Raw genomic sequence first — 26239 nt, forward strand, 5'->3', positions numbered from 1 at the left:
TGCGCTACTTTCCGGTACGGAAGGGGTGACTATCACCTCATCAAGTTCCACTTTCCTCCCACTTACTTCCTTCGAGAGAAACTCTTTGTCCAGAAAGGACCCGTTCTTGGCAACGAAGATCTTGCCTTCGGATCTGAGGTAGAAGGTATACCCAATAGTTTCCTTAGGGTATCCTATGAAGACGCATTTCTCCGACTTGGGTTCGAGCTTTTCAGGTTGAAGTTTCTTGACATAAGCATCGCATCCCCAAACTTTTAGAAACGACAGCTTAGGTTTCTTCCCAAACCATAATTCATACGGTGTCGTCTCAACGGATTTCGACGGAGCCCTATTTAAAGTGAATGCGGCAGTCTCTAAAGCATAGCCCCAAAATGAGAGCGGTAAATCGGTAAGAGACATCATAGATCGCACCATATCCAATAGAGTGTGATTACGACGTTCGGACACACCATTTCGCTGAGGTGTTCCAGGCGGCGTGAGTTGTGAAACGATTCCACATTTCCTTAAGTGCGCACCAAATTCGTGACTTAAATATTCTCCACCACGATCTGATCGTAAGAATTTTATTTTTCTGTCACGTTGATTCTCAATCTCACTCTGAAATTCCTTGAACTTTTCACGTTTCAGACTTGTGTTTCATTAGGTAGACATACCCATATCTACTTAAATCATCAGTGAGAGTGAGAACATAACGATATCCTCCGCGAGCCTCAACACTCATTGGACCGCACACATCGGTATGTATGATTTCCAATAAGTTGGTTGCTCGCTCCATTGTTCCGGAGAACGGAGTCTTGGTCATCTTACCCATGAGGCATGGTTCGCACGTGTCAAATGATTCGTAATCAAGAGACTCCAAAAGTCCATCTGCATGGAGCTTCTTCATGCGCTTGACACCAATGTGACCAAGGCGGCAGTGCCACAAGTATGTGGGACTATCGTTATCAACTATACATCTTTTGGTATTCACACTATGAATATGTGTAACATCACGTTCGAGATTCATCAAGAATAAACCATTGACCAGCGGGGCATGACCATAAAACATATCTCTCATATAAATAGAACAACCATTATTCTCGGATTTAAATGAGTAGCCATCTCGAATTAAACGAGATCCAGATACAATGTTCATGCTCAAAGCTGGCACTAAATAACAATTATTGAGGTTTAAAACTAATCCCGTAGGTAGATGCAGAGGTAGCGTGCCGACGGCGATCACATCGACCTTGGAACCATTCCCGACGCGCATCGTCACCTCGTCCTTTGCCAGTCTCCGTTTATTCCGCAGTTCCTGTTTTGAGTTACAAATATGAGCAACCGCACCGGTATCAAATACCCAGGAGCTACTACGAGTACTGGTAAGGTACACATCAATTACATGTATATCACATATACCTTTGGTGTTGCCGACCTTCTTGTCCGCTAAGTATTTGGGGCAGTTCCGCTTCCAGTGACCACTTCCCTTGCAATAAAAGCACTCAGTCTCAGGCTTGGGTCCATTCCTTGGCTTCTTCCCAGTAACTGGCTTACCGGGAGCGGCAACTCCCTTGCCGTCCTTCTTGAAGTTCTTCTTACCCTTGCCCTTCTTGAACTTAGTGGTTTTATTCACCATCAACACTTGATGTTCTTTTCTGATCTCCACCTCCGCTGATTTCAGCATCGAATATACCTCAGGAATGGTCTTTTCCATCCCCTGCATATTGAAGTTCATCACAAAGCTCTTGTAGCTTGGTGGAAGCGACTGGAGGATTCTGTCAATGACCGCGTCATCCGGGAGATTAACTCCCAGCTGAGACAAGCGGTTGTGTAACCCAGACATTCTGAGTATGTGCTCACTAACAGAACTATTCTCCTCCATTTTACAGCTGAAGAACTTGTCGGAGACTTCATATCTCTCGACCCGGGCATGAGCTTGGAAAACCATTTTCAGCTCTTCGAACATCTCATATGCTCCATGATTCTCAAAACGCTTTTGGAGCCCCGGTTCTAAGCTGTAAAGCATGCCACACTGAACGAGGGAGTAATCATCAGCACGTGATTGCCAAGCGTTCATAACGTCTTGGTTCTCTGGGATTGGTGCTTCACCTAGAGGTGCTTCTAAGACATAATCTTTCTTGGCTGCTATGAGGATGATCCTCAGGTTCCGGACCCAGTCCGTATAGTTGCTGCCATCATCTTTCAGCTTGGTTTTCTCTAGGAACGCGTTGAAGTTGAGGACAACGTGGGCCATTTGATCTACAAGACATATTGTAAAGATTTTAGACTAAGTTCATGATAATTAAGTTCATATAATCAAATTATTCAATGAACTCCCACTCAGATAGACATCCCTCTAGTCATCTAAGTGAAAACATGATCCGAGTTAACTAGGCCGTGTCCGATCATCACGTGAGACGGACTAGTCAAGATCGGTTAACATCTCCATGTTGATCGTATCTTCTATACGACTCATGCTCGACCTTTCGGTCCTCCGTGTTCCGAGGCCATGTCTGTACATGCTAGGCTCGTCAAGTCAACCTAAGTGTATTGAGTGTGTTCCGAGGCCATGTCTGTACATGCTAGGCTCGTCAACACCCGTTGTATGCGAACGTTAGAATCTATCACACCCGATCATCACGTGGTGCTTCGAAACAACGAACCTTCGCAACGGTGCACAGTTAGGGGGAACACTTTCTTGAAATTATCATAAGGGATCATCTTACTTACTACCGTCGTTCTAAGCAAATAAGATGCAAAACATGATAAACATCACATGCAATCAAATAGTGACATGATATGGCCAATATCATTTTGCTCCTTTGATCTCCATCTTCGGGGCACCATGATCATCTTCGTCACCGGCATGACACCATGATCTCCATCATCATGATCTCCATCATTGTGTCTTCATGAAGTTGTCACGCCAACGATTACTTCTACTTCTATGGCTAACGCGTTTAGCAACAGAGTAAAGTAATTTACATGGCGTTATTCAATGACACGCAGGTCATACAAAATAATAAAGACAACTCCTATGGCTCCTGCCGGTTGTCATACTCATCGACATGCAAGTTGTGATTCCTATTACAAGAATATGATCAATCTCATACATCACATATATCATTCATCACATCTTCTGGCCATATCACATCACATAGCACATGCTGCAAAAACAAGTTAGACGTCCTCTAATTGTTGTTGCAAGTTTTTACGTGGCTTGTATAGGTTTCTAGCAAGAACGTTTCTTACCTACGTAAAACCACAACGTGATATGCCAATTTCTATTTACCCTTCATAAGGACCCTTTTCATCGAATCCGTTCCGACTAAAGTGGGAGAGACAGACACCCGCTAGCCACCTTATGCAACTAGTGCATGTCAGTCGGTGGAACCTGTCTCACGTAAGCGTACGTGTAAGGTCGGTCCGGGCCGCTTCATCCCACAATACCGCCGAAACAAGATAAGACTAGTAGCGGCAAGAAGAATTGGCAACATCTACGCCCACAACTACTTTGTGTTCTACTCATGCATAGTAACTACGCATAGGCCTGGCTCATGATGCCACTGTTGGGGATCGTAGCAGAATTTTAAAATTTCCTACGCATCACCAAGATCCATCTATGGAGTATACTAGCAATGAGGGGAAAGGAGTGCATCTACATACCCTTGTAGATCGCGAGCGGAAGCGTTCCAATGAACGAGGTTGATGGAGTCGTACTCGCCGTGATCCAAATCACCGATGACCGAGTGCCGAACGGACGGCACCTCCGCGTTCAACACACGTACGGAGCAGCGACGTCTCCTCCTTCTTGATCCAGCAAGGGGGAAGGAGAGGTTGATGGAGATCCAGCAGCACGACGGCGTGGTGGTGGATGTAGCGGGATCTCGGCAGGGCTTCGCCGAGCTTCTGCGAGAGGGAGAGGTGTTGCAGGGGAGGAGGGAGGCGCCAAAGGCTGTCGTCCTGCTGCCCTCCCTCCCCCCTTTATATAGGCCCCCTGGGAGGGGGGGGGCGCCGGCCAGGAACCCATCTGCATGGGGGGCGGCGGCCAGGGGGGAGACTTGCCCCCCAAGGGAAGTGGGGCGCGCCCCACCCTAGGGTTTCCAACCCTAGGCGCAGGGGGGAGGCCCATGGGGGGCGCCCCAGCCCACTAAGGGCTGGTTCCCTTCCCACTTCAGCCCATGGGGCCCTCCGGGATAGGTGGCCCCACCCGGTGGACCCCCGGGACCCTTCCGGTGGTCCCGGTACAATACCGATAACCCCCGAAACCTTCCCGGTGGCCGAAACTTGACTTCCTATATATAATTCTTCACCTCCGGACCATTCCGGAACTCCTCGTGACGTCCGGGATCTCATCCGGGACTCCGAACAACTTTCGGGTTTCCGCATACTCATATCTCTACAACCCTAGCGTCACCGAACCTTTAGTGTGTAGACCCTACGGGTTCGGGAGACATGCAGACATGACCGAGACGCCTCTCCGGTCAATAACCAACAGCGGGATCTGGATACCCATGTTGGCTCCCACATGTTCCACGATGATCTCATCGGATGAACCACGATGTCGAGGATTCAATCAATCCCGTATACAATTCCCTTTGTCAATCGGTATGTTACTTGCCCGAGATTCGATCGTCGGTATCCCAATACCTTGTTCAATCTCGTTACCGGCAAGTCTCTTTACTCGTACCGTAATGCATGATCCCGTGACTAACTCCTTAGTCACATTGAGCTCATTATGATGATGCATTACCGAGTGGGCCCAGAGATACCTCTCCGTCATACGGAGTGACAAATCCCAGTCTCGATCCGTGCCAACCCAACAGACACTTTCGGAGATACCCGTAGCATACCTTTATAGTCACCCAGTTACGTTGTGACGTTTGGCACACCCAAAGTACTCCTACGGTATCCGGGAGTTGCACGATCTCATGGTCTAAGGAGAAGATACTTGACATTGGAAAAGCTCTAGCAAACGAACTACACGATCTTTGAGCTATGCTTAGGATTGGGTCTTGTCCATCACATCATTCTCCTAATGATGTGATCCCGTTATCAATGACATCCAATGTCCATAGTCAGGAAACCATGACTATCTGTTGATCAACGAGCTAGTCAACTAGAGGCTTACTAGGGACACGTTGTGGTCTATGTATTCACACATGCATTACGATTTCCGGATAACACAATTATAGCATGAACAATAGACAATTACCATGAACAAAGAAATATAATAATAACCATTTATTATTGCCTCTAGGGCATATTTCCAACAGGTCGCCACCTCGCGTTTGCCAAGACAGACGTGGCGCCGGGATGGGTTCGTAATGACACAGACCTCGCCGCGGTGTGGGCGCTCGACCGCTTCGTCACCACCGCAGAGACGGCCACCAGGCGCCACCGCCGTGTTGACGACGAGCTTGCTAAGATCGACGAGGAGTGGTCGCTTAGCGACTGCTCCGCCAACGCCAGCAGGGTGCCGCCAGCGCCTTCGGCAGTGGCCAAGGCGACCCTTCGCATCACGCAACAGGAGGCGGAGTAGCTCCTCCACGAGCATCAGTCACGACGACACGTATGCCGATGCCATGCGGCAAGACAGGGCTGCCAAGCTTAGGAGGTGCTCATCCGATATAGGGTTTAGTGTTTTTTAATAGTTTTTTTAGTAGAATGGTCAAAATATTGTCCGTTTATGTGAATTATATTCGAATTTGAATGAAATCCACCCGGCTTAATCGAATTTCATGAAGTTAGTTCAAATTGTTGGTCGGATGTATGCGGTTAGCGTTGGATGTCGGCCTTTCACATCTGTGTCTGCGGACTGGCCCCCCCTGTCCGCGGACGGATGTGGGAGGAAATTTGTGGGTTGTCGTTGGAGATGCCTTTATGCTCAAATCTGATCTTAATTGAATGAGGCGATGTTATCTTAGCTCCTACATGTCATATTTCACCCATATCTTATATGCTAATTTTTTTGAATTAGTTATGGTATTTGAATCAGGTGCTTTGTTCAAATTCAAGAAAATGGCAGAACTGCAATATATTTGTTCGGTGATGATTCCCTTATTCAAAGTTCATGAAAACTTATAAATGGAGGTCATATGTTATTTACAAGCTCTAGTAAACATTTCATGAGCATTGGAATTTTATATCACCTATTTATAGTTCAAATTCAAAGTTGGGGCAGATTTGAATTCGAATTCATAAAAGGGCAGTCAAATACTCTCCGAAAACTCTTGGAAACTTTATTTTGATTTTCTTTCAACCCCTCCTTTGCCACTGACCAGTGGGTCTGGATCAGTCCAGCACCGCAAGGGACACGCGCTCGCCTCCTGCCCGGCTGTCTCTTGATCTTTCTCCTCCCCCCTCCGCTACCTCACTCCCCACTCTTTTCCTCCCTCCCTAGATCCCCTTTCTCGTCAAGCTCGCCGGCCACGCCGCCGCTCGCCGTTGCAACGCCAACCGCAGGGACCGGCGGGATCCGCCAGCCATCGGTCCGGATCGACGTCCACGCCTCCGGCTCCGACATGCACGCCTGCTAGACACCGCCGTGAACCACCTCGTTTCTCTGGTGCATTTTTGCTCCTTGGTAGTTTCCCTAGCACCATTGTTGCTCCTGCCGTCCCTTTAATGGTGATTCCCGGTGCCAGCGTGAAGGAACCTCTTGAACCAAGGCTGCCTTTCTCGGTTCCATCGGCCGCCGTTGCGACGCCGCGGCGGTCATCCTCCTCCCTGAGCAACTACAGGGACCGTGACGGGCTCTGCGTCCGGACAACGGACTCGAAGCCGCGGGTCCCTCCTACTTCTTCCTCTCGCCTCCCTGATCCGTCCGACCCGGCCGCCATGAACAGCAAGGTGAGGAGTCGTCTCTGCCTGCTGCTGGCTGCTTGCTGCTACTGTTCGCTACTGGCTTGCTTTGCTGTTTGCTATTGTTGCCGCTGCTGGCTGCTTGCTTTGCCTTTGTGGCTTGCTGCTGCTGGCCTTGAGCTGCGGGTAGATGAGAGAAAGAAAGAAAGTTCTACATCTGTATGGGAGATGGCAGTATTTAGATTCTCCTCTGTAGAGAGAGATGATCATGTTTCAGTGCCGTTTAATTCACTTGCTCCTCACAGTTTCAGAATAAGGCTAGTCTTCCCTGTGCATAGAAGTTTCAGAAAAATGCTCAACCTGCTGAACTTGTAAAATCCATAAAAAAATCATTCCAGCTTCTGTTTGGAGTAGCACTGGTATGGAGTTGGATGATTTAAATTGTATTGTAGCAATAGAAAACGTGAACATACTTACCCCCACATAACATCTGTCCCTCCGTTTTCAAACAGCTAGCCGTCGAGCTGCACTGAGGGAAATTGTTTGATGAAAAGTATTTTTTGTAAAATCGTACTATATTCCGTACTTTCTGTAGTACTTTGGATAGCTAAAACTTAATGTTCGAAGGCATTTCTCACTTTATGCCTTTCTGGTATCATTTTACCAATGTAAATGAAGAAGAAACTCAACACATCTTGCCTGCCATTTGCATGATTACCAAATGAATGTGCTTTATCTTGGCAAATAAACAATGCTTATACCAATTATTTTGACCAGTTCTTTTCACAATATCTTGTTTTCCTTACAAGTATTTATTTTATTTATCATAATGCAGGACATTCATGAGGGTTTGAATTTTTCTGCTGCTGAGGATGAATCCTCCTTTGGAATCTTTTCAATAAAGTTTTCAAAAGATGGCCGTGAACTTGTTGGAAACAGCAATGAGTCAATATGTATTTATGATCTTGGAGCAAACAAAGTGACAGAGCGAATTCATGCTCATGTGGTATGAAAGTCAAATGCACTCTTTCTTTTTTTGCTTCCATAACCTGTCCTTACAATGTACACAACACTGTTTGGTGATAGACATATCTTCTTAGGTCATATTCGGATGTACTTCTAAAATCATTTCAAGTATCTAATGTGAGCATTGGTACTGTTTGCATGCAAAGAAAATTAAAGAAAGGAGTTTGTTTGTAAGATTCTAGTCTGCTGCCAATAGAAATGCACTTACATTATTAGTGAAAAAAAGCACTTACATTGCATATTCTACATGCTTTTGTACTGCATCCTCTAATGGTTCGTTATGACTGAAGTAATCATCCACATCAAGCATGGTGTTGCTTTAGGCATAGCAGATTGAAGTAATGAACCACAGAACGCAATAGTTCTTGGTGGTGCTTTAAGCATAGCAGTTTGGATAGATACTCATAGCATGCTAGAAGTTGTGTCTTGTAGAGTACGGAACTGAAATAGAATTTGTCTTTGTAGGAGTCTCACAGTGTAATGTAGTATCACAGAAACACCTAATGCCTCTAAGAGGTATTTCCAAACCAGAAGCAAAAAGGAAAATCTCAAACAGTTTGTGGCGTGCCAACACAATTCAAGGTGTTTGGCTTTTGTTCTTGAAAAAAAGATGTTTGGCTTTCTGCATAACTGCAGAGTGATGGTATATGATGAAAGGAAACACTGTAAATGTTAGAACCACTAAGTCTGAAGTAGATTAGATGACAAGTAAATATATAAATATCAGTAAAACGAATCACTACATCAGCTGAAGCAGCAGCTGTGTTGGTAGTCTGTGCAGGCTGGAAGTTGTCTCCTTCGGGCCTACAGTATTTGGCCTACGGATACAGGAATAGATGTTTATGCAATTTGTTAGATCTTGTAAAAATTCACAACTTGCAGTATTTGTCATCTGTATTTAGTTTATTCCTCTTCCTCACATTGAGCTTGGAGCCAAAGACCTCATGTGCTGCCGTAGCTGGCCCCCTTTGCTGCATCAAGCATCCACCATGGGAGATTGATTCCTTAATTAATCTGAAAAGAGTTGCTTGTATTGATGTACTGTTAGAACTTCATAACAGAGGAGATTGGAAGATGGAGAGAAAGGGACAAGGGAGAGGCGGCCCTCAGCCATGGCCGCCCACGCCGAGCCTCGATCCCCTCTGGATCGGGATCGGGAGAGCCAGCGCCCAATCCCTGCCTCGCCTCGCCACCTCGACGTCGGCGAGCCCTGCCAGAACCAGCTTCCCAGGCGCCGTCATGCCTTCCTCCTCTTCCTCTCCTTCCTCTCGTTTTCCCCTTCCTCCACCCGTGCTCTCTCTTATCTCTCTCTCTCTCTCTCTCTCTCTCTCTCTCTCTCTCTCTCTCTGTTCGAACAGGAGGTACCCAGCCGCCCCAGCTAGGCCCAGCCGAGCCTCGTTAACCTTCAGTTGAGATGGACGGCGGCGCAGAGGGGACGGCGAGGTGTCATGCCCTAGAGATGAACTGGATCGAGATTTGGGGGAAGAGAGAGTTCTAGAGAGGACGCGTTTGGTGAGAGGAATCAAAGTATATGCTGTATTAGCTTTTAGAGTATTGATCAATGATTCATCAGAATAGCATAACGTTTACAAAGGGGTGGCTGGCTTTTATAAGCTCAGCTGGCACACGCTGGAAAGCAACAGTAAAGAGAAAACGGCGAGCGATGCGAGCCGTCCAACTGTCTTGATGATCTCCTTCCTTAGCCGTTCGATAACTGAAGGTTCTGGGCTCGTTGTGGCCTGACAATGCCTCCCTCTGAAACCGAACTTGTCCTCAAGGAGGTTGCTTACTGAACCATGCCTGAACCGTCTGCTTGAAGAAAGCCGGGAATGTGCTCTTGATGAAATCGGCGTCTTCCCAGGAAGCGTCATCAGGAGGTAAATTCTCCCACTGGACGAGCCATTGGACCACTGGAAGATTGTTGCGTGGAATCTGTCTTGTCTCCAGGACATGGACTGGCTCGGTGCGGATCGTGCCTTTTGGACTGACCAGGGGCAGATCAGCGCATGGAACAGCTTGTGGCCCAATGTGCTTCTTAAGCTGGCTTACATGGAACACCGGGTGGATGGTAGAGGAGCTTGGCAGAAGAAGTTTGTAGGCGACGTTGCCCACTCGCTTTGTTATGCGGAATGGGCCATAGAACTTGCTCTGTAGCTTGATGTGGGTGCGCAAACCAAAAGCATTGAGACGGCACGGTTGCATCTTAAGGTAGACCATGTCGCCCACTTCCAAGGTTCTTTCTGAACGTTTTCTGTCCGCATACTTTTTCATGCGAGCTTGGGCTGCTGCCAGGTTAGCTTTCAACTGTTGCCACATGGAATTTCTCTCAGACAGAAAAGATGCTGCCTCAGTTGTAGCACTTAGGGAGGGCAGAGGATTGATGTCTGGAGGAGGGTAGCCGTACAGAGCTTGGAACGGAGTCTTCTTCAGTGAGGAATGAAAGGATGTGTTGTACCAATATTCAGCCATGGCAAGGTGCTTGATCCATTTTTTTGGTGCAGTAGAAGTCATGCAGCGAAGATAGTTCTCGATGCATTGATTAACACGCTCTGTTTGGCCATCAGACTGTGGATGGTACGATGAGCTGTATCTCAATTCAATCCCCATTGCTGAGAAGATGTCCTGCCAGAGCTTGCTAGTGAAAATGGTATCCCGGTCTGAAACTATAGCAATCGGTGGCCCGTGCAACTTCAGTACATTGTCCACAAACGCTCTTGCTACTGTTTGTGCTGTATAAGGATGTGACAAGGGAATAAAATGTGCAAATTTGGAGAGCCTATCCACCACCACAAGTATGACTTCTTTCCCTTCAGACTTGGGCAGACCCTCAATAAAGTCCATACCGATATGTGTCCATACCATGTCTGGAATATGTAAAGGATCCAGAAAACCAGGATATGGGCAAGTTTCCCCCTTGTTCTTTTGACATACTGGGCAAATGGTGACAAACGGGTCCATGTCCTTTTTCATGCCTGGCCAGTAGAAGATTTGCCTCAACCGATTATAAGAAGCTTTCATTCCTGAATGCCCCCCTACTGCAGAGGAGTGTAAGGCTTGCATCAATTTGTTTCTCAAGGGCAGGTCTTTGCCCACATAGATTTTTCCCTTGTGTCTGATAATGCCATTTTGCAGTTGGTTCTGGTGGAATGTGTGGTCAGGAGAGAGTAGCAGTTGTTCCAGTAGTTGCTGGCAGTGGGTATCCTGCTTGTAGGACTCTTCTACAGCTGAGATCCATGTAGGTGTGACCATGGAGATGGCCATACAGGTATGTTTCCTTGAAAGGGCATCTGCTACTAGATTGTCCTTGCCTTTCTTATATTCTAGTTGGAAATTAAATTCCAACAATTTCAACATGAGTTTGTGTTGTATACTATTGGCCAATTTCTGATCTGTCATGAACTGTAAGCTTTTGTGATCAGTTCTGATGATCAGGTCATTACCCAGGAAGTAATGCCTCCATCTCTTAAGGGCTTCAATGATTGCCAATGCTTTCTTTTCATATGTTGACATGGCTGCATTTTTAGGGCCCAGGGAAGAACTGTAGTAAGCTAAGGGCCTGCCTTTTTGCATCATGACAGCTCCCAAGCCAAGACCTGAAGCATCAGTTTCTAAGACAAAAGGAGCAGAAAAGTATGGGAGGGCTAGGACAGGAGCAGATATCATAGCTTGTTTCAGTTGATTGAAAGCAGTGGTTTGAGCAGTAGTCCACTGGAAACTGTCCTTTTTGAGCATGTCATGTAGGGGTCTTGCAATGGTGCCAAAGTTGTGGACAAATCTTCTGTAGTACCCACATAACCCTAGGAAACCTCTGAGTTTGGTGGGAGTGGAAGGGATTGGCCAGTCAGCAACTGCAGCAATTTTGGTAGGATCTGTCTGTACTCCCTCTCCAGAAATAATATGTCCAAGATAGTCCACTTGAGGAATAGCAAAAACACACTTGCTGAGTTTTGCTACCAGCTTATGTTCTTTTAGGAGTTGGAGGACAATTCTCAAATGTTCAGCATGCTCCTCAGGTGTTTTGCTGAAAATTAGTATGTCATCAAAGAAAACCAAGATGAACTTCCTCAAATATGGACCAAATATGCTGTTCATCAGAGCTTGGAAAGTGCCTGGTGCATTGCTCAGTCCAAATGGCATGACCAAAAACTCATAATGTCCAAAGTAAGTTTTGAAAGCAGTTTTTGGTATGTCTTGCTCATCCATTCTCACTTGATGGTACCCTGATCTCAAGTCAAGTTTGGAAAATATCTTTGCTCCATGTAGTTCATTCAGGAGGTCCTCTATGACAGGGATTGGGTATTTGTTTTTGATAGTAGCTGCATTCAATTTCCTATAGTCAATGCATAGTCTCCAAGTTCCATCTTTTTCATAACCAGGATAACAGGAGAAGAGTATGGGCTTTGACTTTCTCTAATGATTTTGGATTGCAACAACTGGTCAATTTGTCTTTCCATCTCATTTTTCTGCATGTGGGGCACTCTGTAAGGTTTACAGTTTGGAGGAGAAGAGTGTGGTTTGAGGGGGATCTTGTGATCACATTCTCTCTTAGGGGGAAGAGCAACAGGTTCTTGAAAAACTTCAGGGAATTCTTGCAACACTGTCTCAAAGGTTGGGTCTACAGGTTTGATCTGTTTGCAGCTCAGTGATGTATCTTCTGCTAGCTGCAGCACGTATCCAGGAGCCCCACTTAAAAGTAGCCTGTTAAGCTCTACACAATCAATTTCTGCTGCATTAGTAATTGGCTCACAAGCAGGGATTGTCATAGTTGTTGTTTTGTTGTGTTTAATAATGAGTTCTCTGGGATCATAGGAGAAAGCTACTGGGCTGTGTTGTGCCATCCAATCACATCCCAATACAATATCGTGTCCAGGTAAATCCAGAATTCTGAACTGTTGAGTGAATTGTGTTTCTCCTACTGTGAAATTTGTAGCTGGAATGTATGAACCAGACCAAAGTTTACCCCCTCCAGCAACTGATACTGCTCTTGATTTATCCTTGACAATGGTGCAGGATGTTTGGAGAGCGAATTGTAAACTCATGAAAGTAGAGTTGCTCCCAGAGTCAACTAATGCAATAGCTGTTTTGCCCCCAATGTTGACTAAGGTAGACAGTGTGTTGACACTGTCTGCCTGCATTGCTTGCAATGAAATTTTCATACATTGCTCTTCAGCTGCTCCTTGATCTGGTGGACCAATTTCTTCTAAGATTTCTTGTTCAGGGGGTGGCTCTTCTGCTTCTTCACCTACAAGCAGATTAATTGCAGGAGCTTGTTTGCACTTGTGCCAATGGAACCAGTTATCCCCACATCTCCAACATTTCCCAGGCTCTCTAGCTCTCTGTGTGATGGCAGGGGCTTTGAATTCAGTAGGTTTCTCTGTTCCCACTGTGGCCACTGTGGTGTTTTAGCTGGTGCTTTTTAGCTGGTGCTCCTTGTTCCAAATCGATTGCCAGCCAGTAAGCATCAGTGAGCGTGACTGGTCTGAGTGGTCTGAGCTGGTATTTAAGTTGGGATCGCAGCCCATTGACATAGCACCTGACGAACCAACTTTCAGAAATTTGTGGGTTGTCTTCCTGCACTTCGGCCATGATTTCCTCGAACTGTTCAGTATATTCGGCTATAGTTGAGGTGTTCTGCTTCAGGTTATTGAATCTGTCAGTGAGATCGTAAGAACTGGATGCAGAGAACCGGTGAAGCAGTTCAGTGCAGAGTTGATCCCAGCTGGGTTTCTTCTTCAGGATGTTGGACCTGCGCAACCACACATCAGCCTTGCCGACGATGTGCATTTGCGCCAAGTTAACCTTGTAATCAGTGGGAGTGCCAGCCATTTGGAAGAACTTCTCGCTTTGTCTGATCCAGCCTACAGGATTGGTACCATCAAATGTGGGAAAATCCAATCGAGGGCCTTTTGTGATAGATTTCAGAAACTGAGTCCTCATCTCTTGCTCATACTGTCTGTAGTAATCGTCCCAGTGTGCACGAACAGCAGGGGGTTGAAAATTGTGGAATGCCGGTGTGTGTGCTGTTTTGTAAGCTGCTGAGGGCGTGACATTTCCTGACTGCCCTTCCTTTCTGTTGTGATCAACGAAACCTGGGGGGCCTGAGGTGCTGGCAATTCTGATCGGTGGTAAGTTGGGAGGTATCTGTAGAGAGATCTGCCTTGTTTTCTCTTGTTCCTCAGCAAGGCGTTTGCGCAATTCTTCCGTAGTTGGTCGAGTTTGCGCTTGTTCTGGTACTTGTTCTGCAGGTGGTTGTGCCTCGGGAGGAGCTCGAGGTTGAGGAACTGGCTGTACTGGAGACGGGATTCGAGGCGGGGAGAAGGACTTGAGCACATCAGCCATGGTGGCCAGCTGTGTGTTCAACGCTGAGACCGCATCCTGTACCCCTGACATGACTTTGGTCATAGCATCTTGCTTGAGGTGGATGGCGTGCACATCCTTGCGCAAATCCTCCATGTCACCGCGGAGTTCTGCTGTGTCTTCTCGATTCTGCAGCACCTCACCTTTCATGGCTATCAACTCAGCCAGATCCCCGTCGTCAACGCTTTGCTACGCCCCATCGAGATTCCAGGTGGCCGAGAGGAATTTTACAACCAGCGAACTGGAAACCCGATCGGATCTGGAACTCCTGCCGCCGCCGACGAGATTTGCCCCCTTCTGCAACACCACTCAGTGAGAACCTGGGATTTTACCGCAGGGACGATGTGTTCCTGCAACCAGTTCCGACCCTGAGCTGTCGCCGAATGAGTCTACCGCCGCCAGCGCCCTACCCCGCCGCCCGCCGGATCGCCGTGTCGCCGTAGGAATTGGGAGAGGAGGGTGGGAAGAAAAAATTCACCTACACAACTCAACAACGCCAAGGAGCGGCCTGGCATCTGATACCAATTGTCATGCCCTAGAGATGAACTGGATCGAGATTTGGGGGAAGAGAGAGTTCTAGAGAGGACGCGTTTGGTGAGAGGAATCAAAGTATATGCTGTATTAGCTTTTAGAGTATTGATCAATGATTCATCAGAATAGCATAACGTTTACAAAGGGGTGGCTGGCTTTTATAAGCTCAGCTGGCACACGCTGGAAAGCAACAGTAAAGAGAAAACGGCGAGCGATGCGAGCCGTCCAACTGTCTTGATGATCTCCTTCCTTAGCCGTTCGATAACTGAAGGTTCTGGGCTCGTTGTGGCCTGGCACGAGGTCGCCGGCAAGTGCAACGACGACCGACTGGCGGAGGCTCTGGTCGAGCGGCGAGCGCGAGCCCTCCCGGGCGGCGCACAGCGAGGAGCTCGGGCGCGCGGTGGAGAGGAGGATCTGAGGCTTAACAGTGGTGCAGGGTGCTGCGCTCGCCGGCGTCGGCCGGCGCGGCACCGGATCGAGCGTCGCGCGGGGTGGGGCGCCTCCTTGCGGCTGGGATCGGGAGGCGAGGGAGAGAGGAGAGCCCGTCCTGGGCCGCGGGTTGAATACTGTGAAGTATAAGGATTTATTTGCAAAGTTGCCGAACGGAACGTTTCTTCACCCGTTCCTTCACCGAGAAAAGGAGTGCGGGTTAAAACTATAGGGACTTTTCTGCACAAACGCCGACGACGTACGACCAGAAGCAATAGGTGCTTTATTAGTAGGTAAAGATAAAAGATTAGGGAAAGAATTGACCCAAATCTGTGTAAGTAAAAAAATACCCAGCCCAAAACAACTCACAAAATTGACCCAAAAAAGCATGAATCTCAAAGCAGAAATCATTGGTCAAAAAATCGACTGACTGAAAATCAATTTTCAAACGACTTAGGCCATGTTTGGGACTGCTCTGCTCCCTAAAATTCAGCTCTGCTATAAAATACGCAAGTGAAACATTATAGCTGTACGATGTCTCATTTCACACAAAAAAAAAACTAGGACTTATGATACAACTTCTTGTCTTTGGTGAAACTCTTCAATGGGTGCTCCAAAAACTCGAGTTTGAAGAGTTCTCATGGAGTTGAGGTGAAATTCCCAATAGTGTCACTGTTGACTTGATACCCCTTCGTTTTTTTTCATATCACCTAGCCAAATAAATATTTCACAACAAATTTTCTCATTCTTGAAGCTGGAGCTACTTGTAAGCCAAACACAATAAATTGCTCTTTTATGGAACTGCAACTCTTGGATGAAACTGCTCCAACGTAGATTTGATGAAATTGAACTGATTTGAAGCGGAGCAGTCCCAAACTTTGGCATTTACATATAGGTAATGTGTAACAATCACGTGAGCTCCCCGAAAAGGAAACACCAACACTCTTACATTACATGTACACCTTTTGTGCGTACGTTGCAAAGGACAAGAGGAAGAAGTCGCGCACGGACGAACACCTTGCCACGTACGGTTCCGAGCTTAGTTATTCTTCTTGCGCTTCTCAATGAAGAAGAAGAAGGCGAGGGAGACGACGGAGAAGGTGGAGAAGACGCCGGCGGCGACCTTGATGGAGGTGGTGACGCCCGTGATGCTGACGACGTTGAAGGCGGCGGCGGGCGCGGTCTGGCCGTAGGCGACCTGCGTGCCGGAGGCGTCGAGCGCGTAGGCGCGCACGTAGTAGGTGGCGGTGGGGATGTCGAGGGCGACGCGGTACTCGACCCTGCCGCCGGCGCCGGCGTAGGGCTGTTGGGCGACCTTGAACTGGCAGGTCTTGTCTTTCTTGAGGTCGTCGTGGGTCTTGCGCCACTCGCGCTCCTTCTGGCTCGCCGGCGCGTAGCAGAGGCTGACCTTCACGTTCTTGTAGGCGGCGTCGTCGCCGGCCGGCCGAGACGCGTTGAGGGCCCACGTCACCGTGATCACGTCCTCGCCGGCATGGAGAACTGGTCGATGATCAGTCAATTTGGTCGTCAGTGTTAAAAAGATGCTTGCTTACGCTCTATTTTTGTTAACGAGAATGCGTTGCACATACGACGGTGGTACCTTGGCCGGGGCTGGGGGATGCGGTGACGTCGAGGGTCACAGGAAGCTTGGAGAGGTACGCCACGGCGCCGGCCGACGCGCAGCAGCCGGCGGCGAGGACCGCCACCAGCAACGCCATGACCAGCTTCGACTGTGCCATCGCCGTCGAACTTGGGCTCGATCGAACTCGCAGCTGCTGCTCGGTCGGAGAAGGTTGCGGCGGTTTGATGGATGGGGCTGGGAGAGATGGGGGAGTACGGATGGGTTTGGCGTGTATATGTAGGCAGCTCGATCGAGAGCGTTGACGATGAGCCGGAGCTGCCATCCTTGTTGGGGTCGAGGAGCCGGGGCAAGGCAACCATCTGATTAATAAGCTAATTAATTAATTTATCAGGTGGTGGAAGGTCAGATCCTCTTGAGGGTCTCCAAAGGGTCCGGCCGGAAGAGTGAGATGCGGCGACTGCAAATTAAGCAGCGGCAGGAGTAATTAACTGAGCTAATTCTATGCGCTTCCGTTCCAAACAAGACATCGAGCCGACTACGAGGGAGGGCATTTCGGCCGAGTTCACATGGCGCAACCATTCGTCAAGCCTTATTTTTGTTTATTTACAGCTGCAATTAGTTGCAAGGTGTTCGCCTAAACAGCTGTTGCAAATTTTATCCCTCCAAGTACAAGAAAATGCTGTTGCAAAATTGCAAGGGAGTGCAACCAAAAAGCTCAACGGATTTCCATATGCATATGCATGTTGAATTTGTTGATGGATGCGTTGACGAAGAGGCCCGAGGCATAGGCGACGTGACTCTTAGCCCTAACCAAAGGTTACACGGCTGCATTATTTGCTTGACTTGGCTCACGAGGAAACAATTAGGGTGAGGGCAGAAGCTGGAGAGCAAGATCACACGGTGATGGAATGTCGGAGGATAAAAGAAAGGGGATTGGGTGAGCGATGCGAGCGACAAAGGTGTCGAGTTGAGCGATCGTAGAGAAGGAAAATGAGAGTCGGCAAAGGAGGACGTCCTGGCATGTGGGTTTGAAATTTTGTACGTCCCGTAATATAAGAGCACCTGCAGCTACAGCCGGGTGCCCCAAACCCGTCTTGTACGTTCGAGCGGACGGCCGAGTCAACGACCGGTCACAAAAATTCGACCCGGACAGGCGTCTTAAACGGGCTTCAAACGACCGCGCCGACCGCATATCCAGCCCAAATCCGAGGCTGATATGGGGCGCCTGGGTGGGTGGGTCCGATGTGCCGCTGGCCAACCCGACCCACATATATTCCTCTCCATCCGCTCCTAGATCAAACACTAGCCACTTCACTCCACTCTCCTCCGCCACTCAAGCTCCCGTCCGGCGATCTTCGACCTTCTTCGGCATGACGAGCAGCGGATCCGAGTCCTACACCTCCAGATCCGTCGACCCTGAGCTTATCGGGTCTGGTTCTATAATAACAAAACAGCTCCTATAAGATCTACTATAAAACCAAATAAGGCATAACTAATTAAAACTGAGGGTAATTTAAACACAGGACAAGAATTTTATCTTCGTTTTTCTTCAATTCTCTTTGTTTCTTTCTCCGATTTCTTCATTTTTCTTTGTTTATTTTTTGTGTTCCTGTTTCTTTTCTTTTTTTCTATAGAATCGGAATAGTTTATATACACGTTCAACATTTTGCAAGTACATCTTAAACAATTGTTTTGTACATGTTGAACCTTTTTTCAATACATGATTAACATTTTTGTCAAATATATTGTTTTGATGTCTACTCCCTCTGTAAACTAATATAAGAGCGTTTAGAGTACTTTTTTATATATACATTTTATATTTTTCGTATACATAAGGAACACCTTTTTACACATGTTTAACATTTTTTGCATTTTCACACCTCTTAATCATCCTTATCTGCATCTTCAACCTGGGAATCTAGCAAGGAACCTAACAGTAAGCTCTCAGAAGTTACAGCACTAGAACAAGCTTCGCCATCCTCTCCATGGAAGAACCTAGCCAGAGACAGGGCATTATAAGTAGAGTTGGCTTTCTTAAGGTCTTCTGTCGCTTTCATTGCTGCGAGTGTGCTTCAGTACACATCTGAGCTCTTTGTGTCAAAGATGACTTTGGGTCACGATTAGCCACATCATTGTGAGCCTGGTGATTTGAAGAGGAACCGGACTCAAGTACTTCTTCTTCAACGGGGAAAAAGAGTTTAAGATTAGCCTCACATTCTCGAACAAGTCTTGTTAACATTCAGTGGTGAAAACGGGTTGTGGCGAGCTCGGCGAGTGAAAGGTCGATTTTTTTTGAAACTATCACGTTTTTTATAGCAAATTCGGAAACTATAGCACCTAATGCAAAAAATCAAAATTATGACCCCATAGGTCTCATGTGGGCCGAAGAGGGTGTCTTCGGTCGGTAGTTGGCCAAAGAGCGCACTTCGGCCTGCGGTTGACCGAAGATGGGCTTATCTGGGCCGAAGAGTTGGCGTCGGTGGGGGGCTGGCCGAAAATAGTAGCTTCGGCCTATGCGCGACCGAAGTGGGCCGTTTTCAGCCTGTCAGCGGCCGAAGCGCTCTTCGGCCATCCCTTGACTGAAGAGGTCTGGATAAGGCCGACGCGCTCGTCTCCTTCCTCTCGTCTGGTCACCTCTGTTCTTCCTCTCTCTCTCTCTCTCTCTCTCTCTCTCTCTCTCTCTCTCTCTCTCTCTTTCTTCTCTGTATACCTCGCCACCCCGCGCCGATCTCCTCCATTTTCCACCCATTTTCACATCCAAGCCACAGAATAGGTAGATCGTAGTAATCCCCGACGGCCTATGGTGTTTTTTTTGCTATGGGATAGTTTTTGTGCGTTTGGGGAGGAGGAGCCATGGTGGGGTGGAGGAGGTGCGGTTGGGAAGGAGGTGGTGATGAGGAGGAGCAGCAGCTGTGGAGGAGGAGGTGGTGGGGAGGAGGTGCGGCTTGGGTTGTATCCGGAGTTGAACTTCCGGTCGTCGAGGGGGCGGCGGTGGTGCTGTCGTTGTCCGGTGGTGCAAGTACTCCGCGAGGTGGCCGGTGCTGCTGAGTTGAAGACAGGAGCAAGAAGCTAGGGACACACGCGTCGAAGGTATAACCATGTCCTCACAAATTTTCTCTGAGTTGTATAGTTTAGTTAATGTAGATCAGTCATATCGCGAATTGTAGTGTTAATTTGTCTGTGGTGGCATTTTAGCGGATAGTTAGTGTAGCGGGTAATAATTGTGTTCGTTGTGATTAATGAGAAGATGACAATGTCTGTCAGGTGAAAATGTCTGAATCAGTAAATTTGACTGTTTACTACGGCGCTGGTAATGTTTGATATAATGAGTTGGGGGTTGATCTTAGCGAGTTTAAAAATGGCGTCATGACACTAGCAGACCCGGACAGACTGTACATTAGACAGTTGAAGTACTGGTTGACAACTAGTTTCAGGCTAGATCGTCAAGTATGTACCGTCAGTATTCATGCATTATGGACCAAATCCTGTAAAAATATCAAGTGGGAGTTGATGCCGATAGATAGGAGCCAGCATTGGTTGACCCTGTTAAGACGTTGCCGAGACCGAAGAATCCACCCATATGCCCTTGTGCAACCTGTGGCGAAGGAGGAGAATACCGTATAACTCCACAGGGGGTATGAACCCGACCAGGGCAGTCAAGTGGCTAATGAGATTGATTTATCCGGGTCACAGCCACCCGATGTGGATGCTAGCCAACCCGAGAAAGAGTCGCACTACGTGCCACACAATGTTTGTGGTCATGATACTGGGCAAAGTAGTCAGTCGATAATATTAGCTGGTTCTAGTTTTGCTGGTGGGGATGAGGACGGGGATGAAATGCAGAGGGTGATGGAGGAAGAGGACGAGGATGGATTGGCGGAGGATCTGGATTCTGAAAATTCTGAGGATGAAGTGGAGGTACCGACTCCTTCTGCATGGGATCAGGACATATCCACCGGCCTTACGGTCAACGATGGCCATGAGACTCCATGGCAGTATAATCTGAACCAAGTCCAGATAGGGGCTATGTTTGATACAAAGAAAAAATCGAAGTATGCGGTGATAAAGTGGGCTATGTCTACGCAGAGGGTTTTTCGGACACACATACCAAGTCCAACAAACTATACCATGAAATGTGTTGAAACAGGTTGTCCTGGGAAGGTGCACGGGCACGTGCCAAAGTATCACATCCACTGGGTTGTCACCGATGTCTTCCCACATAATTATGTGAGGAAAAACCTCCTGGTGAATCATCCAAACCTGACTTCAACTCTCATTGCGCAACTCATGTATACTGAGATAGTAGAGAAGAAATATATGGAAACAAAACACATGCAGACAGCAGTGAAGGTCAGATAGAATTATGACATTCCTTATGGGAAGGCTTGGAGGGCTAAGCACAAGGCTATGGAGGAAAGGTTTGGGACGTTCTTCGACTCATATGATAATGTTGTCCGTCTCCTTGACATACTGAAGGAGAGGAATCCCGGCACTTATGTGAACGTACAACACACGAGGTTGCCGAGTATACTAGATTTCAAGGTGTTGAAACCAGTATTCTTCTCTTTCGCTATGTGCATCCAAGCTTTCCGGCATTGTCCTCCTGTTATGTTTGTGGATGGTACATTCCTGACCGGTCAGTACAAAGGGCAAATCCTGACTACTATTGGTGTGGACGGGAACAATCAAATCATCACACTTGCCATGGCATTTATGGAGGGTGAGAACTTTCCGAGCTGGGTATGGTTCTTCCGGCAAGTGAAAATTGCCATCATGCAGGACCGACCAAACATGTGTGTCATTCATGACAGACATGCTGGTATATTGAAGGCCGTGAAGACACTAAGGTCGTGAAGACATGTTGGACTATGTTTTAATTTGTAATATGTCTGGACTATGTTTTAATTTGTAATATGTCTGGACTATGTTTTAGTTTGTAATATGTCTGGACTATGTTTTAATTTGTAATATGTTTGTACTATGTTTTATTTGCACCTGAGATTTGTTGTTTGAATTGCAGATATGTCTTCGTATCCGTTGCATAATGGTAATATCGATAGAAGGCACCGAGGCGCCCTTATGGAAGCGGGCAAGAACTTAGACGTGTTGGTCACTCGCACCCCAAAGTCTAACTGGATGATACACCCTTTCTGGGTTAATAGGTATGTGTGCATATAATGGAATCCATATAATGACTTACTATGTTTGACATACTTTTGATAGTCGTTACTGTATGCTACATTCTCTTTATTTCGTAGGTTAAGTTGGGTTGGACTTTTACCCTTGGCACGGCTGGTTGAGGGTACATTGGATGAGCGGGTTGAACTTCCGGAGTTAGATGCGGCAGGTGAACCAATGCAGTTACGCAAGAGGCAAGTGAAACGTTTCTCTTACGACAGGTCACTCCTTACCTTCTTAGTGGCTAGATGGAGACCAGAGACACATACGTTCACTTTCCCTGGGAAGAGATGGCGCCTACTTTACATGACGTGTCTTACTTGTTGGGATTACCTCTGGTCGGTGCTGCCATAGGTCCTTTAGAGGCAGAACCTGGTTGGCTAGCATCGATGCAGACCCGTTTTTTGGCTGCGGTGCCAACTACTACGGGCCTAGACAACGATCCTCACGGGCCTCTTTTTAGATGGTTGAGCCAGTTTCAGGTAACCTTCACGGCCACTTAAACAAATGTTGTTTTTATAGTTGCCTGATGTTCATACAATCATTTCGGTTCTATGTAGGTTGTCTCGTTAGGATTTCGCGATGTTCAGTTGTCAGAGGCACAAATTGACCGATCCCTAGAGGCATATATTCTTTGGTTGTTTGGCAAGACGATGTTCACGGAGAACCACGTGACCACTGTTGATGCATGACTCATCGGTATTGCACGAGAGATAGCTGACGCACGTTACCCTGGGGACATTGTGCAGAGGAGTTTTGGTTCTGCTGTGTTAGCGGCTACGTACAGAGGCCTGTGCAAAGCTTGCTTGTTGAAGTCTAGAAAATCACGTCTTGTTGGATGTCTACTATTGTTGCAGCTCTGGTCATACGAGAGATTCCCTATTGGACGACCCTATGTCTATGTTGATAAACCTTTTTTTGGAGAACATAGCTGGGGCTTATGTGCCTTCTATCGGCGACTTGCCTACTATGGGATCTGTTTGGGTACGGAGAGAGGCACTTTCATATTAAGTAACAATTAATTCAATTATTTCTTGCCATTCAATAGTATTACTAATGCTTATTTTTTTGTCATGCACATAGACAGTTTGCGCATAGCCAGGTGAGGGGCTGCTACCCGTCCTTCATGGCGCAGTTTGATAGTTTGCACGAGGATCAAGTTATCTGGGAGCCATACTCGCATCAGGCTATATTATCCAGGTGCCTAGTTGAGATTTCTAGATTGTGCACTAGAGATCGGCACTATTGGGTGACCAAGGCCAAGTTGGTGTTCGACGTGACAGTTGAGGAGATGGCTCTTCATAGGGTGATGAGACAGTTCGGTCTATGTCAAGAGCCTGACATTCCAGTTATTCCACACTTACCAGAACACGTGCACAAGTAAGTAATACTATTTTAGTTCTCAGCTCTGCATTCAGAATATACCTAATCATGTAACGCACATGTCAATCTCAGGTACAGTTGCGTAGGAGTAAACAAGTCCATGGATTATTGGCTTCAGAGCATTAGCCCTTACGTTGACGAATGGACTACCGCGCCGATAAATATCTAGGCTGAGGTTCGGCCCTTTGACTGGGACAAGTTCGGGTTGTATCTGCAGCGTTACCGGCATACAACAAGGATCTACTTGGTTCCATCAGCTGCTCCTGATCAGATTGAAGCCCCTCTCACTAGCGATATGTACCCAACTGCCTCTATTGTGGGAACCAGACACCACGCGATACGTGCCATGGTTCTCATATGTTAAGTCTTTTTTTAACCTGGACATATTCAATTGGTTAACTATTCGTGTTGTCTACCATACAATAAGGATCTAATTGGTTAACTCTTCGTGTACAGGGTGACTTGACAAGCGAGGCGCGAGAGGAGGTTTCCTCTTTAATGCAGCGCTTTGAGAGGGGAGATACTATCCCACCGCGAGAGCACGTCTCATGGTTCAAGCGTCTTGATGACAAGCAATGCGGGATTTACGCAATTGTTACGTGTAGACGATCTTCGGATGTCGCAGTTCCTCGTCCAGCACATCGTCTGCCACGTCCCTCTTAACAGCATTCAGAACAATGACCCTCTGTGCACCGTTCAGAACCATGACCCTCTGTGCACCGTTCAGAACCTGGTCCTTCACAGCCAGGGAGCTCTTCCTGGCATCAGCCACCTCCTTCACAACCAGGGAGCTACTGGCATCAGCAGATGGATCTAGGTAACACTACTTTGTACATTCTTTTCAACATTGTACTTTCGCAGATCAACTTTACATGTTTCACTTTACCGCAGGCGGCATCCATTCTCAACCGTTCATGCATTCAGTGCAGTCACCGATGCTTAGTGGTGCTACTTCGTTCTTAGAGGGCGATGGCGACGACGATGACCAAGCTGCAAACACTTATGACTTCTCGCAGATAGTATTTCACACTCCACCACCAGAAGTCCAGAACCGACGCAAGAGATACAGATAGTGACAGACGAGGTTATCTATGGTCATGGTTATCATGAGCCTCGTCCACCGCCTCAGCGCTTATCACCTTCCGGTCCTCGCCCGAGGAAGGACCAGATTCGTCGTCGTCCCCCGCAGTGATATGGTTATCTATGTATGAGTCATTATCTAGGTTAGTTTCAGACTATTCGCATGTGTGAGTCAGTATCTATGTATGAGACATGCTTCATGTATGTGTTACTATCGCACTTGCTTCTATCTTATTAGGAGACATATATCGTTTTATGTATGCGAGAGACATATTACTATTAATTCACACTGTTATTCCAGTTACATTTCCAAAGAGACTGCAACCGATAATTAAGATACAAGTACATCTGAATTAAACGGTAGGGCCAAACTTAAAAAATACAGCTTACATACTACATGAAGGCATCATCGTCATCCTCCGTTGATGCAGCCCTCTTGCCCTTCGACGATGCGGTACTCTTGCCCTACGTCAATGCATCACTCTTGCCCTTCGACGATGCGGTACTCTTGCCCTTCAACGGTGCGGTACTTTTGGCCTTGGTGCTCGGCATGAAGATATCGTCTTCTTCTTCACTGTCGGCAGTCCATAAATATGTATGCTCTGCTACAGTCCTTATAAAAGTTTCACTCTTCGTCTACACTACCTTCCTCCACCTTCCATGCAAGCTAAGAAGTTCTTTGCGTACCTCCTCATAGGTCCTTTCAGGCCACCCAGACCTACGTAATGTGTGAGCCAACTCATTCAGTATGGTGTCACTACCTATGAGTTCGTCCCATGGAACTATCCTATTGCCCATCCTGAAATCGGTGGCTAGCCTCAGAGGACATTTGCTCATCTCAGGGTGAAAACTACGACCAAAAGGATAATCAGACATCTCGACTACACTAAACTGGACTGCTTATCCACCTTCGTGTGGAGGGGGTTTTATAGTTAGAGAGGAGAAAATGGCGGGAAAGAACGACTGCGGTATGGAGGGAAAGGGTTGGCGAGAACTTATGGCGGGAACATATGGCGGGAAAGGGTTGGCGGGAAACGGGTGGTGGGAACATATGGAGGGAAAGAGTTGGCGGGAAAATATTGAGGGAAAGGGTGAAGGAAATATGCCCTAGAGGCAATAATAAAGTTGTTATTTATATTTCCTTATATCATGATAAATGTTTATTATTCATGCTAGAATTGTATTAACCGAAAACTTAGTACATGTGTGAATACATACACAAAATAGAGTGTCCCTAGTATGCCTCTACGTGACTAGCTCGTTAATCAAAGATGGTTAAGTTTCCTGACCATAGACATGTGTTGTCATTTGATAAACGGGATCACATCATTAGAGAATGATGTGATGGACAAGACCCATCCGTTAGCTTAGCATTATGATCGTTTAATTTTATTGCTATTGCTTTCTTCATGACTTATACATGTTCCTCTGACTATGAGATTATGCAACTCCCGAATACCAGAGGAACACCTTGTGTGCTATCAAACGTCACAACGTAACTGGGTGATTATAAAGATGCTCTACAGGTGTCTCCGAAGGTGTTTGTTGGGTTGGCATAGATCAAGATTAGGATTTGTCACTCCGTGTATAGGAGAGGTATCTCTGGGCCCTCTCGGTAATGCACATCACTATAATCCTTGCAAGCAATGTGACTAATGAGTTAGTTGCGGGATGATGCATTACGGAACAAGTAAAGAGACTTGCCGGAAACGAGATTGAACTAGGTATGATGATACCGACGATCGAATCTCGGGCAAGTAACATACCGATGACAAAGGGAACAACGTATGTTGTTATGCGGTTCGACCGATAAAGATCTTCGCAGTATATGTAGGAGCCAACATGAGCATCCAGGTTCCGCTATTGGTTATTCACCGGAGATGTGTCTCG

General features: G+C 47.1%; 1 protein-coding gene and 1 long non-coding RNA gene across 11 annotated transcripts; one reads left to right on the forward strand and one right to left on the reverse strand.

Annotated features, from left to right (window-relative positions):
* The first annotated feature begins 6309 nt into the window (after positions 1 to 6309).
* LOC109751731 (uncharacterized) lies at positions 6310 to 24605 on the forward strand. Of its 10 annotated transcripts, XR_006664721.2 has the most exons (10): positions 6311 to 6547; positions 6627 to 6831; positions 7619 to 7789; positions 21729 to 21870; positions 21967 to 22368; positions 22447 to 22870; positions 22970 to 23266; positions 23342 to 23628; positions 23726 to 24086; positions 24161 to 24605. It is a non-coding gene; the product is annotated as an uncharacterized lncRNA (long non-coding RNA). The 10 variants fall into 10 exon arrangements; XR_006664722.2 differs by having other exon boundaries at positions 6310 to 6547; positions 22974 to 23266; positions 23342 to 24086; XR_012183409.1 differs by having other exon boundaries at positions 6329 to 6831; positions 23342 to 24086.
* LOC109755865 (high-affinity nitrate transporter-activating protein 2.1) lies at positions 15937 to 17043 on the reverse strand. The gene is made up of 2 exons (XM_020314770.3): positions 16727 to 17043; positions 15937 to 16626 (listed from the first exon to the last, which is right to left on the reverse strand). Exons 1-2 carry the CDS (start codon positions 17028 to 17030, stop codon positions 16166 to 16168), a joined length of 765 nt encoding a protein of 254 aa, XP_020170359.1. The 5' UTR covers positions 17031 to 17043; the 3' UTR covers positions 15937 to 16165.
* Positions 24606 to 26239: the final 1634 nt, after the last annotated feature.

The sequence above is a fragment of the Aegilops tauschii genome, chromosome 5 (genome assembly GCF_002575655.3).
Source record: "Aegilops tauschii subsp. strangulata cultivar AL8/78 chromosome 5, Aet v6.0, whole genome shotgun sequence".
Taxonomy (NCBI): Eukaryota; Viridiplantae; Streptophyta; class Magnoliopsida; order Poales; family Poaceae; genus Aegilops; species Aegilops tauschii.

Coding starts and splice junctions, on each gene's coding strand:
- LOC109755865 (XM_020314770.3), bottom strand. CDS start 17,030: ATGGCAGCTCCGGCTCATCGTCAACGCTCTCGATCGAGCTGCCTACAT. Junction 16,627..16,726: donor ATCCCCCAGCCCCGGCCAAG/GTACCACCGTCG, acceptor ATCATCGACCAG/TTCTCCATGCCGGCGAGGAC.